This window comes from Etheostoma cragini, chromosome 12, assembly GCF_013103735.1.
Source record: "Etheostoma cragini isolate CJK2018 chromosome 12, CSU_Ecrag_1.0, whole genome shotgun sequence".
Taxonomy (NCBI): domain Eukaryota; kingdom Metazoa; phylum Chordata; class Actinopteri; order Perciformes; family Percidae; genus Etheostoma; species Etheostoma cragini.
Window position 1 is genome coordinate 6,051,722 of NC_048418.1, and position 15,251 is coordinate 6,066,972.

A 15,251-nucleotide genomic window follows, 5' to 3' on the forward strand; every position below is an offset into this window, starting at 1 on the left:
GGGGGGCTGACTGAAACCACAGAATGACCTAGAAACTGAAACCCCTTTGTCAGTATTTACATACATTATTCCTTTGACATGTTCAAATCTCCATTTGGAAAGCAAGCCATGGAAGCACTGAAAGACATGAAACATCATGAAAGACATGATATGTGTGTTTCTGTTCTGTGAGGATTGCTGAGTGTGTGCAGCCATGTTATCACATGACCATGTTATAATATGTACACAGTGCTGTACATACTGCCTTTTGGTGAAGTTTGCTTTTGGTGCTCTGCTTGTTGAAATAGACTATTAAAGGTTGGAGACAGACTTGGTCAAACAACCGTTATCTGAAGTGGACCCCATTAGCCCTCTAAATGTGACAGGGGAGTAGGGGGGGGTGTAAAGTAAAGTCAGTGAGCACATATGATGACAAATTAGGGGTGAGAAAACTTGTCAACCGATTTGAAAAGCCAAAAGATGAATGAATGTCAGTTAAGCCCTGTGCAAAACATACAAAGACCACCTCGGGGAGGTTTACACAGCAGAGAGGACTTAACCTGTTGTTGTAAAACTCTGTGGGAAATCACATCATTAAATACAAATAATGACAAATTAAGACTAAAATGCTGGATTTTTCTGAGAAAGATAAACAGACTGATAAATGGACTAAGATATCCCAAGACGAGTCTACAAAGTAAATCTCCCTTTCATTGTAAGTGGAGCAGCTACATGGTTTTCTCTTGATGACAGTGCAGATAAAAGTCTTAGTTGTCTACTTCCTGAAGAAAGAGCAGGGCATACCTAGACAGAAAAAGTGTCATAGTTTATAACCAAGCATCTTTTTTTACTTTTTTTGATTTATATTGTATTTGTATCCAAAGCATCATTCTTACAATTATAATAAAATTTCATCAGTTGATTCAATTAGAGTGTAATTCTGTTGTGTTGGCCTCTTTAAAGGCATCGAACATCTTTGAATGAAGTTCGATGTTGGGATGTTGGCAGGCTTTTGTTTGCCCAATCTTGATCTGTGGCCACTTGTAACAACTTTAACGATTTTTGCCTTGAAAAGTGCAGGATTGAAGCTTTTTGTTTTTGAGGCTCACGTTTGCCTCAGACATTTTACTTTTCTTTTTCTTTTCACGTGTCCCCCATTTACACATCATACTTTTATTTTTACAAAAACAAACTTCTTGTGACCACCATTCACCACAGGTTTTGTCCAAAACAGATCCTCTTCATGGTGAATCTTTCTCTAGATAGACATGTATGATTAAAAGAATATGTTGTATATTGCAATATATAATACACACTCTTTACTTAAGATAATCCCAATCAATTTCTCCATTTTCCCCACAGACTTCTCACACCAAGTAATGATCGTTTTCAATGGTTTGGAATATGGTATGTGTGTAAGTGCAAAAGTGTGTTTTGATAACATGTATGCACATTTAAACTTGTGTGTGTCCCTAAATGCATGTTTCAGCATTCACAGTATAGTATAGTGCAGGTATTGTGTGTTTGTGTGTTTGTGTGTGTGTGTGTGTGTGTGTGTGTGTGTGTGTGTGTGTGTGTGTGTGTGTGTGCGTGCGTGCGTTTGCAGGATTATGTGTGTCTAGCTTGATTGTTGCTTGGAAGAAGTTAACACTGGCTCTCACTCTCTTTGAAAGAAGTTTGTTCAGGCCCTAAATCTCATAATGGCTTCAATAACGGCCCCATATCTTTGTGCCAGCTAGTTCAAAGCCCTGGCAGGTTTAATGTACTGTAGGCCACAATTCACACTGACACATAACACCGACAATTGAAAAGGTGAGCCTAAGCAAAGAAAATGAAAATAAGCAGAATGGAAATGTGATTGTAAACTGATTGGCAGTTTGGCATGATGTGCCGTAAAAAGTGTTTTCATAAGGACGGGCTTTACAGAAAAGCTCAGTGCTTCTGTTAAAGGTGGACTCGCTTGTTAATAGCTTGTTTACAATATGATATGAAAGCCCAGTGAAGAGTTTGTTAGGGTCTGGATTTCACTAAATCATAACGGGAACAGCGTTAAACTATTCTACTTGTACTATGTTAGTGGCATACAGCTCCAAGGGGCAGTTGTGTCCACTTAAATGTGGATGTATTGGATTAACTTTAATGTGTGCAGAGTTGGTTACCTGTCATAAACCTGCATATATGATAACGCACCACCACACATCGGCTGCTCCATATACATGACAGACAATATTTGCAAAACAATATTTAAATTAAATCCCTGTGTTAGTGAATAAATCAATGCCCCAAACTGCCAGTGCCCTGGCTTAGTAAGAGATTTGTGTGTGTGTGTGTGTGTGTGTGTGTGTGTGTGTGTGTGTGTGTGTGTGTGTGTGTGTGTGTGTGCATGCGCAAATGGGTTTCTATGTCATAATAGTGCTCATGTGAGATCAAATGAGGCAGACATAATCCGTTTTGATGTTAGTTGTCACGATATTCACACGCTTTCATTGCCATAACCACACACACTATGGAGAAGGAATGTGGATTATCTGCCAGAATTTGTTATGAAATCACATAATGTGATCTGATGCTAACTGACTCATACGGCAATACCAAACCTGTGTACAAAGTGTTCCAGCGCATGTGCTTGTGGCCAAGTCTGAACCTGTTTGCACACCTGAGGGCATTTAGCCAAAACTAGCCTCCCTGGAGAACACTATGCAAATATGCTGGTGCTTCTGGGAATTTAATACACTTCTAATCAAAAACATCAACTGCAAAATCAAATCTTTACAGCATAAAATACTGGAATGTTGCTTTAGTTTCCAAAATCTGCTAACTTTAGAATTTCCCTCTCTCTCCCAACATTCTCACCCACTCCTCACCCCTCCTGAAATGAAAATACTCCCAGCCTGGTCCCAGTCACTCATCCCGCTCTGCTCGTCTTTGTCTCTGGGGGGGCGGGGGTGTAATTGGCCGAGCTGCTCAGGTGAAAGCAGACCTCTTGTCTGGGGACACAAACCCGTCTCTCTTTGTGTGTCTGCAGCGCTGCAAGGTCAAAAGGACATGCCGTTTTCGGACACACACAGAGCCCTCTTCACTCATCTTCCAGCCCGCAACAATCACTGCAGCTACCTGGGAAAGGTAATTATTTGCTCTCCTGTCTGTCTTTTAGCTTTCAGGGAACTCAGCTGTCACGTTTGAGAAGAAACAAAGAAAGAAAAGTTTGTACCTCACTCTCAATGCCAGTACTGGATACATTTTTTTATCTTTTTTGAAAGTGTTTTATGATCTTTATACTTCTTTTCCTGGCCGTAAAAACCTTATATTCTTAATAAAAGGTCTGATTTCCAACCATGTCCTGCACAGTTTTTCATCCTGCAACCACACCACATGCTGTGCTCTGTACGCATGTTGTTCAGCAGGACGCACATGGTGACTTTCATCCCATTCTTCACTGTCAAAGAGAACATGATGTAAACAAACATGATGTAAAATGTACGAGGTGCAGTTTTGCCTGCACAAACATGCAGGCAAACTGCAGGCAGAGGCAAAAGAATGACATAGAAGAGACTTTGTCTAGCTGCCAACCAGCATGTTTTATTTTTATTGACTGATGACCCCATATCAGTTACAACTCACATTGAGAGCCATAGATAGGTCTCCAGGGATGACTCCATCAATTGGTCCACTACTGTGATCCAGACGGAGATATCTGAACAAAAACACTCATGGTCCCCAGAGAATAAAGCTTGTCAACTTTGGTGATCCTCTGATTTGACCAAGAGGCCAAACGTTTCATATATTTTGTAAAATCGACCGGACGAATTAGACGATTTTTGTAAAGAAATTCATGTTTTCCAGAGGACAAAAGCCTACTCTGACTTTGGTGATCTCCTGAACAATTACGTTAGAAGACATAGATGTTCAACAGTATATCACTTTTTTCCCGCAAAACTGCAATGTAATCCGAAGCCCGAAACACAATTATAAGGACTAAAAGTAACTTGACAGGAAGTTTACTATCAGCACTGGATTATCTAAATGATTAAGACCACTGTACTGAAATAAAGCTTAAATTGACCGCTCATGCAAAATGCAAATAAAGAGCAAATGAGTGACGTGGTGCTATGCAAATGTTACACAACTCCTACATGCAGTATGAGAAAAAACAAAAGGCAATCAGCTGTAGGCTACCGGCAACCAACAAAAGCCCTTCTCATTGATAACACTTGTTGACTATTTATGTTCAGGCTCTTTTTTTGTGTGAAATAGTTGCTGTAATTTAACTTTAGTTATCACAGTCCAGTTAAGGCGCCTGGAAAGATAAATATTTTAACAAACAGTTCCAATGTGATCATGACACCTTGATGTATAAAGGAAGGTTTTAGACAATTTATGTACCTGTACATTTAAGACTGGTGTATATACGTACAGTACATGTTTGACTATGGAATAATGTCAGCATTAAACTACGGGTTTACCAGTCATGTGACAATGAAACAATGAAAACCAAATGCAAACATACCATGTTGAAACTTACAAGACTAATGGCTAAAGGATGCTGCCAGAAGTCATGACCATTCAAGACAATGCTTGTTAGTCCACCAGCCATGACACATTGTGTCCCAGAAGCGTGCAAGAAGCAGCTGTCCGCTAAAAGTATGCGCCAGTTCTATTTACACGAGAGCCGTGGGGTGTTTAGCTGGCCGGGCAGAATGTTTTAGGACGCGAACATCCAGTCAATTTACCAAAACAGTCCTCAAGGTTTTTAAGATGTATCCCCTGGGGAACGTGATCCATCCAACAGCATTGAGATATATTTTAGTCTGGAGTCTGGACCAAGGTAATGGACCGACCAACTGACAGACAAACTGACAAATACCATCTCTAGACCTTACAAAAATGGGGCCAGAATTGTGTCTTATAACTTAAAAAATTCTACAAGAGCGTGCAGCAATAACCCACTGAGTGCCGCATATTTCAGTGGCAAAACTCTTCCCTCGTAGATTTATGGTTTGCATGGGTGGCCCCGATGGGAATTGAACTCCATAGCCTACAACAAGACAGTATTTACAAAGAATACACAGTGTGTTAGACACAATACATCACCCCTTGGCCTCTCACTCACCCACGTTGTGCACCAGCTGTCTTTAGCCTTTTCATACCCCGTGACAGAAAGCAAAGAAATGAGGTAATTCAGAGAGCACTACGTCATTTGACATCTATTAAAGATATTTGAATTTCTTTTGCAATGGTTACGATCTTGAACATGTTGGATCACTTTCATTGAAATCATTGGCCTATTACTAAAATGGTTTGTAGATTTGGTTTCTGGTACATCATGTCCACACACAACAAGTACTGAGGTGGTCCCATGGGAACAATGAGTTTCTCATATTTAGGTCCGAGAGTGAATCTTGTACATAAATGGTGCAACGGGCATGTGCGTACTGATACACACACATGCTTAAATGAGCACAGTGTTAAATGATAACAAAAAATGTCAAGCATCGAATGTTTTCCTTTTGCCTCTGACAAAAGCTGAACAAAGGGTGTGATTTTGTCATTTTGTCTTAAGTATATCTAGAATATAATGGCTGGTTAGAAAAGTTACACAGCTCAGCCACTGAAAGATGAGCTAAGTTAAGCGTCCAAGATGGACAAAGAGCTATCATTTTTTGCCCAAGAGCACAAGGATTTCTGCTAAACAGATGATATAGACATTATGCTGTAAAAGCAACCCTATACTCATCTGGCTGTTTTACCACTTAGTTTCTTTAAAGGCGCAACTATTGTCAGCCATTTTCTTTAAACAGCAGCCTTCATAATGACATGAGCAGGCTATTTTGACACAAAGTTGGAGGACGAACAGCAGTTTCAGCTGCCAGAGTTTATGACTAGGCTTCTTGTGTTTCCTGACCTTTACATAATACAAAAGAACACAATAGAATAGACTGAAAGTTAATTCTCGACCTTGGTAATGGTTGACAGAGTAATCTCAACGCACATTAGTCAAATTAATTTTTAGCTTTAATTTTGCATGAATCTTCTCAATCTATTTTAAAGGAACAGTTCACCCAAGTATTTACTTACCAACATAAACGGGGTATTGATCTTCTCATCTTACTCTCTGGAAAAAAAAGCACATGTTAAACATACAGTATTTGTTCAGACATAATCCATAAGTCCATATACAGGGACTGTTTATTTAGTAAAAAGTATTTCCAATGAAAGCTGTTCCTGCCAACCCTATATATATATATATATATATATATATATATATATATATATATATATATATATATATATACACACACACACACACACACACACACATATATTAGGGAATTACAGAGAGCATATATTTCCATATTCCCTTTTTATTCTTCACATTCTGTAGAGCGACAAGTGACTAATAATATGTAAACTGTACAAGCTTAATGAAGAAAATCATGTGGTGACTTTTGATAATGTATAGATGGTCTCTCTCTTTATGTTAAGAGTTAAGTGCAACGATAGGCAATAACAACAGCAGCATGGAACACAGGCAAAATGGATTGGCATAAATATACGTTACTAGTGTGTCAACCAACTTGAGTGATTTGGTTTGCCTGGAACCGCCAAGGACATCCAGTGTGTTTTGTTTTGATTTCTTCTTCTTTTAATTTTTAGACTAGGCACATTGCGCAGTTCATTGCTGCCTCCAGCCAGCTAAAAACAACAATGCATTCAGTCTTTGCAAACCGAAATTATGTACGTGTTTATTTGCATAAAGAAGAAGTGAGATCCAATCACAAGTGGTCACTCAAGATGCATGTTAATGCAAGGTGTGAGCCGGGCCTTTTTGTCTCTCTTTACTCAGTGGCTCATCGTTATCATCCCAGCTCCTAATTACATCTGATCCTGATCACACACTCAAGATACATTAATCGGCCAACATGCTGCTAAGTATGTGGCAAACTGATCTCATTAGTCTAACAGCTAGCTGCTAATGGCTTTATTAGTGTTCAACGCTTCTAAACCATTTAGGCACCGTGAACTCCGACCTACCTATTGGAAGACGCTAAGCCATTTAGCACTGTTGGTAGCTTATCGTTTTGGCTGGGAAATAATATTTTTTTTGATACACAAGTCCGTGTATTAGCACATGGGATTTCGTTAAATTGGCCACATGATTGCATTGGCATGTTTTTGATATTTTTGTCTCGATTTCTCAGATGTTGAACACAATGTAGAACTCTGCTTTGGAACATAACATTTTATTTTTATGAAATTATTTTTTTGTAGTTATATGTGTCTGGAAGGATGTGCACTATGCTTTGTTATTTCATGAAATAAATCAATAGGTTTACCATTTTATACACAGTATGTCTAATTTATAAATATATGGATGCAATATCTGTCTAATCCAGTCCAGTCTTCCACTCTGCAGTCAGACTGTTTGGCCAAACAGGCGTCAGAGTCTGGCCTCAGGAAGAGCAGAACCACTGATTACAGGGCCTCAGGCCGATGTTATTGCTTTTCTTTTCTTTTTTTCCATCGGTTCACGTTTGTTCTTATTTCCTTTCCTCCCCACCTCCTTTCGATATGTTTCTAGAACCTAACTAGCCTGTCTCTGTGCTGTAGTTTTACTTTCTGTTTTTTCTCTTCAATCACTTTGTTGAATTTTCATGCCATGCAAGGCTGCATATTTATCCAAGATAACAGTTGGGTTTCCCCTCACTTTGCGCGTGATGGAGAATAATTGCTGTTGGTGGATGGGTTTGTCTGTCTCACCATATTCTGCTAAGTTGATTGCTCCTGGCTGTTCTGAGTTCACAGCTACTGTTTATACAGTAACACAAAAACAATGTGTATGGACTTGTCTAAATGAGAGGATGACAGTGATTGTACAGTAGGCCTACATGTGCATCAGCATGCTCGCACATAGTTGCAAGAAACAAACTTAGTTTACAATATGCTTGTACAGTAAGTTGATCCCTGTAAAAATCCTGCATCTATCCTGAACATCAAAGCAAATATGATCTCGGTAAATCAGTGGTTTCCAACCTTTTAATGTAGTCCCGCAGGCCTGTCAGATGAACCTCAGTACCCCTTTGTTACACAACCATCATTTTTCAAATAAGTTCATTTGAATTATTAAACCAGATTTTATTTAACACTATTAATTAAATAATGCTAGTGTTTTCATGCAGATTGAGCTAATGTTTGTGTTGCAGTTTAGTGCATTTTTATGTGGCAGATGCTGGATATTTTTTCTATCATTTCATTACCCTTCCATTTCCATCATTCCAATACTTTTAGTTAACTATTTTAACTGTTTAATACTTTTAGCTAACTATCTTACCTAAGATATGTTTAGCTAACTAATTTAACTGTTTAGCTTAGTATTTCAACTGTTTAGCTAAGTATTTCAACTGTTTAGCTAACTATTTCAACTATTTAGCTAACTAATTCAACGATTTAGCTAACTATTTCAAGTGTTTAATACTTTAATTCAAGCTAACTCTTTCAGCTGTTAAACACTTTTAGCTAACAAGTTCAGCTTTTAAATATTTTCTAGCTAACTATTTCAGCTGTTTACTACTTTAAGCTATTTCAAATGTTTAAAAAGTCTACTTTTAGCAAACTATTTCAGCTGCTTAATAGTTGTTGCTAACTTTTTCTACTATTTAGCCATTAGCTTTAGCTAACTATTTTCACCGTTAACCTATTATGCTAGCTATTTCACCATTTAGCCATTAGGCTACCTTTTGCTAACCATTTCTACTGTTTGTATATGTTTTAGCTGACTATTTTAACTGATAATTTTAAACATCCGGTCCAGTCATGTATACTTTTAGCTAGCTAATAGACCTCTGCTTGCTTGCTAACTACTTTTTCAGATACTCAATATTAACAAAGTTGTTTAGGTGTTACAGCTGACTATACCTGTGGATTTTTTTTCAATCAAATCTACTTCTATTTTTTTGTTTTTTTTTGTTTTGATTGTCAGTATTTATTTGTACCCCCTGGTAACTGCTTAAGTAGCCTTCCCCTGGTTGGGAATCACAGCAGTAAGTTAACCATAAAGATTGGGTGCCTAATTGGGTTGTATCAAAGGGAGCAGAGGAAGAAAAAAAGATGGAGAGAATGTGCTGGAGTAAAACACAAATGCTACACCTATATGTGCTAATGCAAATCATCTCATCTTCCACATGAAAAAGATGGTTTGGATTAAAAGCAATAAAACATTTGCCAAATGAAGCAGAAAACTGAGTAAGAAATCTTTTTTAAAGTGTTTTTAGTTAGAAGAGGCTTGAGTGAACAAATAATAGAACACCATTTGAGACTTTTCCACATACACAAACGATTGAACAAGATAAGCCACTCTTTTATCTTTACTTTGAAAACATTTCAGTGTACCCAGGATGAGATGCCTTGGCTCTCTCTGTCTGTCTGTTTAACTGTAATCTTAAGTAATTGTGTTTAGAAAACACTTGAGCTGAAAGACTTCCTCTCTTTCAGAAAGCAAGTAACAAAAGGAGATACCTGAGCCCAGGGCGATTCTTTATCTGGATATCTCTCTCTATTCTTGGCTAGTTAGGTTTTTACATGACCTGGGTTTGATAATGCCTTTGATGGAACAAGATAGTTTTCTCTGCGGGAGAGATCCAAGCCTTTTTCAGCAAGTTTTTTCATTTTGGATATTTCCTAAATTACATTTTAGTTGGCCTATGTGGATTTTTTCAAGAATACTTAGATATAACATATATAACAGGCTAATTATTGCACAATAGAAGGTTCAGTAGTACAGTAAATTCACAATAATCCACAATGTATTTGCCTCAATATAAAAGCACTATGGGCCAAACACAAAATGTCTATAATTAATATTATAGAAATGTGATAGTTTTCCTGCTGCGTGTCTGTATCCTCAGCTAAGCATCTAAAGGTGGCTGCAGAGTTCAAGTAGAGGAGTGTCTAGTTTTTCTTCAGGAAACAGTCCATTTCCACTTGGCTCATATACAGAAATGGAATTTGTTTTGCGCAAGTCCAGCAGGTTAAAAATAACAGAGTATAAAGGGAGAGAGCTGCTGGACGCTGCCTTTCACTACACCTGCAGCCGCACAAAAGAATTATTTGCATTAGTCTGCTTTGTTGTTTATTTTTGGGATTTTAAAATCATACCAAAGTTGTCCAATCTAATATAATATACTGTAGGACAAGAGACAGTGACATTACATAACTTTTTTATTACATAACTTATTATTATATATATAATAAAGCTTATCTTAACACCTGTATGAGGAAAGAACGAAAATCTGTTTGTATTTCTAAAGAAAATGCACCTAAAAAAGCTTGCCTTACCCTGTTTGTTTTGTTGACATTCCTTCTTCATAATTTTCTGTATGTGTAAAAACAAGAATTATAATCACTAAACCAACCTACCTTTTTTCTCTTCTTAAGAATTTAGTAAACATTTGATTAAGGTGTCAAAATAGAGAATTGTCCACAATTCATTGTTAATACCAAATAAGGAATTATTTCGTTTTTTGTGCTATATGGGTCATATTGTGTGAACAAATATACAGTATACATTCCTTTAGTTTTCCAAAAAGTCATTGACGGAGAGAGATGTACAGTATGCTATCTTATGTAGACCCCAGAGAGGTCTGACTGCCGTTAGATATCTGATGTTTATGCTATCAAGTTAATAAAACATGTCTATTTATAGCCATTATATTTGTCCTTGTTTGTTTTTTAGTTGATTGCAATTGAAAACACTGTACCTATTCTAATGGTTATGGAGAGGATAGGAAATGGTTATGTTGTTTCTTGCATTTGTTTTGAATCAACTGATTCTGGTGTAATATGAGCACTATTAAGCACACAAAAGAATAAATAAAAAGGACATTTCCCACCTGACATGTAGGCCTGTTCATGTTAGTTAAATCCAAACATTAAATGTTACACCTAAATGTTCAATGTTAAGTCTAAATATTAAATCTAAATCTAAATGTTAAATTAAAATCTAAATCTAAATGTTAAATCTGAACATTCAATAAAAATCTAAATGTAAAATCTAAATTTAAATGGTAAATCTAAATCTAAATGTTAAAACTAAACATTATATCTAAAATTTTAAAGTAAATATAAATTTTAAGTCTAAATCTAAATGTTCAATCTAAATGTTCAATCTAAATGTTTCGGGTGAAACTAAATATTTAACTAACATGCAAATTCACAATGCTGGTAACCGGAAGTACCAAAATAAAAGCTTAAAGAGGTCAGTGTGGGTTTATAGTGTCTTTAGTCTATAGTGACTTTAATGATCTTTTACGCACTGGAATTTTGACTTTCCAGCACTCCCCCAGCAGGGTCGCACTGTTTACCCCTACTGTTGCTGGGTTTAGCGCCCTGTACCTGCCAAATGGGGAATGTTTGGATTTTCTCTTCACACACTTATTCACACATTTTTATGTCTTAATAAATGGTGACTATACAGTGAAAAGAAACGTAGATTTTTTGTTTTTTAAATAATTAACCCTCTGGCAAAGCAGAAAAAAAGATTCAGTGTGATGTGTGTTTTTAAAGATGTGTTCTTACACGCCATTGGCTTTTGGGTGCAAATCAATGTTCATATTCCACCATTTACTCATTCAGATGGAATTATGGATGATTGTTTTAGTCTACTTTATGCACTTAGGTATTTACCTGCTCGAAGCACATGAATGCTATTTATTTGTTTATACTACTGATTGCACTGGGGGAGGGGTGTGTGTGTGTGTATGTGTGTGTATGTGTGTGTGTGTGTGTGTGTGTGTGTGTGTGTGTGTGTGTGTGTGTGTGTGTGTGTGTGTGTGTGTGTGTGTGTGTGTGTGTGTGTGTGTTGGGGGAGTAGAAGCCGCACCTCCCGGAAAGGAGCTTGTATAAGAGGCTCAGTCAGCTCTGTTGATATTCGCATTCTGAACGCTCATCATCTGTCAAAGTTACCAAACAGGCGTTACATGGACGGAGAGCAAAGTCTCTGTTCGCGTTTGCAGTTTTAAATTCTTGCCCTTTGTCATCTAACCGGTCAGCATGGCTATGGCTGAAGCAGTGATGCCTGCCATGACATCCTTTCTAAGTGGTCAAACTATGGAAGGAAAACAGTTCGACAATGTAAGTAGAGGGATTTCAGTTTTATTTATGTCTGTAGTATTGTATATTTGGTGATTGTTGGTTGACTTGTTTTTTTCTTCTTCTAATTGGCCTGTCTGCTCTCCTTACAGATGTGCAAGCTGGATCAGTGTGCCAGCAGCAGCACAACAGGTGGCGCAGACAACCCGCTCATCGAAGTGGAGTTTAGCATAGTGCAGTCTCCTGCCTTACTGGCCAAAGACGACGACGAGCTGGGGAGATTCGTGGACCTCGAGTTCATTTTGTCTAACACCATAGACTCCGATGTTGTAAGCAACAACGGGAACATTTCTCCGCAGCCGTGCTTGTACTCCCTGCCGGAGTCACCCGAGAGTTGCAGCGGTAGTTCTGTGCCAGACTGTAGCGACCGCCCTCCATCTCACCTGGCCGCGCAGAGCTACGGCACGGTAAAGTTCACGGGCTCGAGCCCCGTCCGCAGTCTCATGGAGGAGCTTCTCACGCCAGAGTTGAGTTACTCGGGGGAGAGTTCACCGGAGTGCGAAGGAAGGGCGAGATGCTTGCGGGAGTACACCGAACTGCGAGCGTTGAATCCGGTCCCGGTTTCATCTACTCCCACTCATCACCAAGCAGCCACATCTTCTCCACCGCTTGGATACAAAATCAAAACCGAGTCCGTAGGCCAGTCTTGTATGATGGCTACTGGTGACTTTATGGGACAGATGTATGAGAATCACCAGATGCGCTCCGTGCACCCAGCAGCTTTTACGCACCACCAGGCTGCAGTCCCAGGTGCGTTGCCGGGATTCGGTGCGCACCCCATGCAGCACCCTTCCCCTCAGGGACGCACAGACTGCCATTTGACACAAATTAACTCTCATCCTCAACACCCTAGTCAACAACATCTCCAAAATCAGTACATGAACGCACCCTACCACCCACATTACGCGCACCAGAGTTTGGCACAGTTTCAAGGACAGTACAGCATCCACAGGGAGCCAGTCCCCGTTCACCAGCAGCACCATCCGGCTTCTATGCAGGGGGTGATGCTCACTCCTCCTTCGTCTCCATCGTTGCTGGAGTTTTACGCTCAGGATGAGGCGGGGAGCATCAAACAGAAACGAGGCCGCAGATCGTGGGCCAGAAAACGTGCTGCGACGCACAGCTGCGATTTCCCCGGCTGTGGAAAAACCTACACCAAGAGCTCCCACCTCAAAGCCCACGTGAGAACACACACGGGTGAGCACATTTCTAAACCCACAATGTATTTTAATTGTCAGTTGTTCTCCTATTTTGATTTCAGACGTGTTCATGCACTGAAAAGGCTGCAATTTAAACAAATCCCTTTGCTTATGTCTCTCAGGTGAAAAGCCCTACCATTGTAACTGGGAAGGCTGCGGCTGGAAGTTTGCCAGGTCAGATGAGCTGACCCGTCACTTCAGAAAGCACACCGGACACCGACCTTTCCAGTGTCATCTGTGTGAGCGTGCGTTTTCCCGCTCAGATCACCTGGCTCTCCACATGAAGAGGCACATGTAGGCCAACTTATGGATACTTTTGTATCAGAATCCATCATGGGACCATGTCTGGAGCATCCCAGAAGAAGCATGAGTTGTCCCCTTACTATTGGACAGTTTATGCATCTGGCCCAAACCAATGGAACAAGACGTCCGTGTAAAGGCTTTAGCATATGAACAGTGCCTCTTTTAGTGAGTTTACAGCAACCTGATCATACCCTGGTATCACACATTTATTCATATGGGGACTTTTTATGTTTGTCAAAAAAAGTGCCTCTCTATCAGAAAATAAGAATGAATGCTGGTGTTGTTTTTTGTACATAGCTGTGAATACATGAACTTTGGCTAAATTATAGTGGTTTCTATTTAAGACATTTCCTCGTCCTGTCTCTGAAATAAGTTATTGATTGTTAGTGAGTGCCTTAACAAGAATGCATTGCTTCCCAAAGAGGAAAACTCACTGCGGGCAGGACCCAGAACTTTGTACATATTTGTAAATTGTATTTTTGAATGTTTACATTTACTCATATCTTTAATACTACTCAAATCAGGTCAAGGGTTTATATTGACAATTGTTATTCTATTTTCTTAAGGTTAAGAGGTAAGGTAATGTTAGTCTACAAAATAGATGTTATAGATTTGCTGAGCTGTTTAGACTTATATTTCAGAGATTTGTTTGTTCTGTGAAGGTTTGCTTGACCTATGCTAACAAGTACAGGTACTAAAGTTTTTGATCCCAAACATAACCCCTTACTTCACTCAACTTAAATGATATTTTACAGCTCAATGTTTTCTGGGGATACAATTTTTTTTTTATGGAACATTTGTAAGAATGAAGAAATCCACTGCAACCAATGGTTGATCGGCTGTACTTGAAATAGAATTGACACTCAGATGTATAATTTTTTTAAACATTTAAAAAAAACAATTTTATGTGCTCAGAAAATTAAAAGTACTTTTACAAATATGTTTGCCATTGCCTCTATTCCCACCCACACAATTCATTTATCTTTAGATCTGCTTTCAGTTTATGCAGGTCTGCTGGCACTGATAATTTTTCATTATTGTGATTGACTTCGTAGTATTTCGGGGCTAAAAGAAGAAAATGGAACAAAATCCTTCAGTTGAACAGAAAGGCTCAGAACCTAAGAGTTTTTCCAGTCCTGATTGGACACGTGTGTAACACAGAAAGTAATGCTGACATCAGCAGTCTGTCATCCATCTAATGAAGTTTGTGTGTCCCCTTTGCAAATTGAGATTGAGGACAATTTTCTGTAAGTCCCACAATTTCAGCATGTTATAGGGCATAATGATCTACAGTCCAGGGAGAAGGGAAGCTGAACATCTTGGTTGTTAGTGTAACATTGCATTTACATCAATATTTGTATAGGTGGTATGTGTAGTTCAAGGATCAAGGCATTACGTGGTCTATAATAAACATCACCATAAGCCTCTCAGTTTCCTGTTACTGCTTATGAAAGACTGCCCTCTACTGTTCGTTCACATAATAACATCTGCCTTATCTAACAGACTGTGTTTACCGGTTTAAATGGATTAGGGGCCCAAGTAACAAATTGTATTTACTCTCGTTACTGTAACAGAGTCATTGGGGGCAGCATTAATTTGGTTTGCAGGGGCTTGAAACTAGAGGTT

General features: G+C 38.8%; 1 protein-coding gene and 1 long non-coding RNA gene across 2 annotated transcripts in view; both read left to right on the forward strand.

Moving 5' to 3' along the window:
• Positions 1-14,563, forward strand: part of LOC117954556 — an 18,352-nt gene extending 3,789 nt beyond the window's left edge. Inside the window, exons 2-3 of the long non-coding RNA XR_004658845.1 lie at positions 4,647-4,650; positions 14,326-14,563. This is a non-coding gene — a long non-coding RNA (uncharacterized LOC117954556). The remainder of the gene's footprint in view (positions 1-4,646; positions 4,651-14,325) is intronic.
• On the forward strand, positions 11,838-14,563 carry klf17 (Kruppel-like factor 17). The gene is made up of 3 exons (XM_034888446.1): positions 11,838-12,105; positions 12,216-13,320; positions 13,445-14,563. The coding sequence occupies exons 1-3, from the start codon at positions 12,025-12,027 to the stop codon at positions 13,618-13,620; spliced, it is 1,362 nt and encodes a 453-aa protein (XP_034744337.1). The 5' UTR covers positions 11,838-12,024; the 3' UTR covers positions 13,621-14,563.
• Positions 14,564-15,251: the final 688 nt, after the last annotated feature.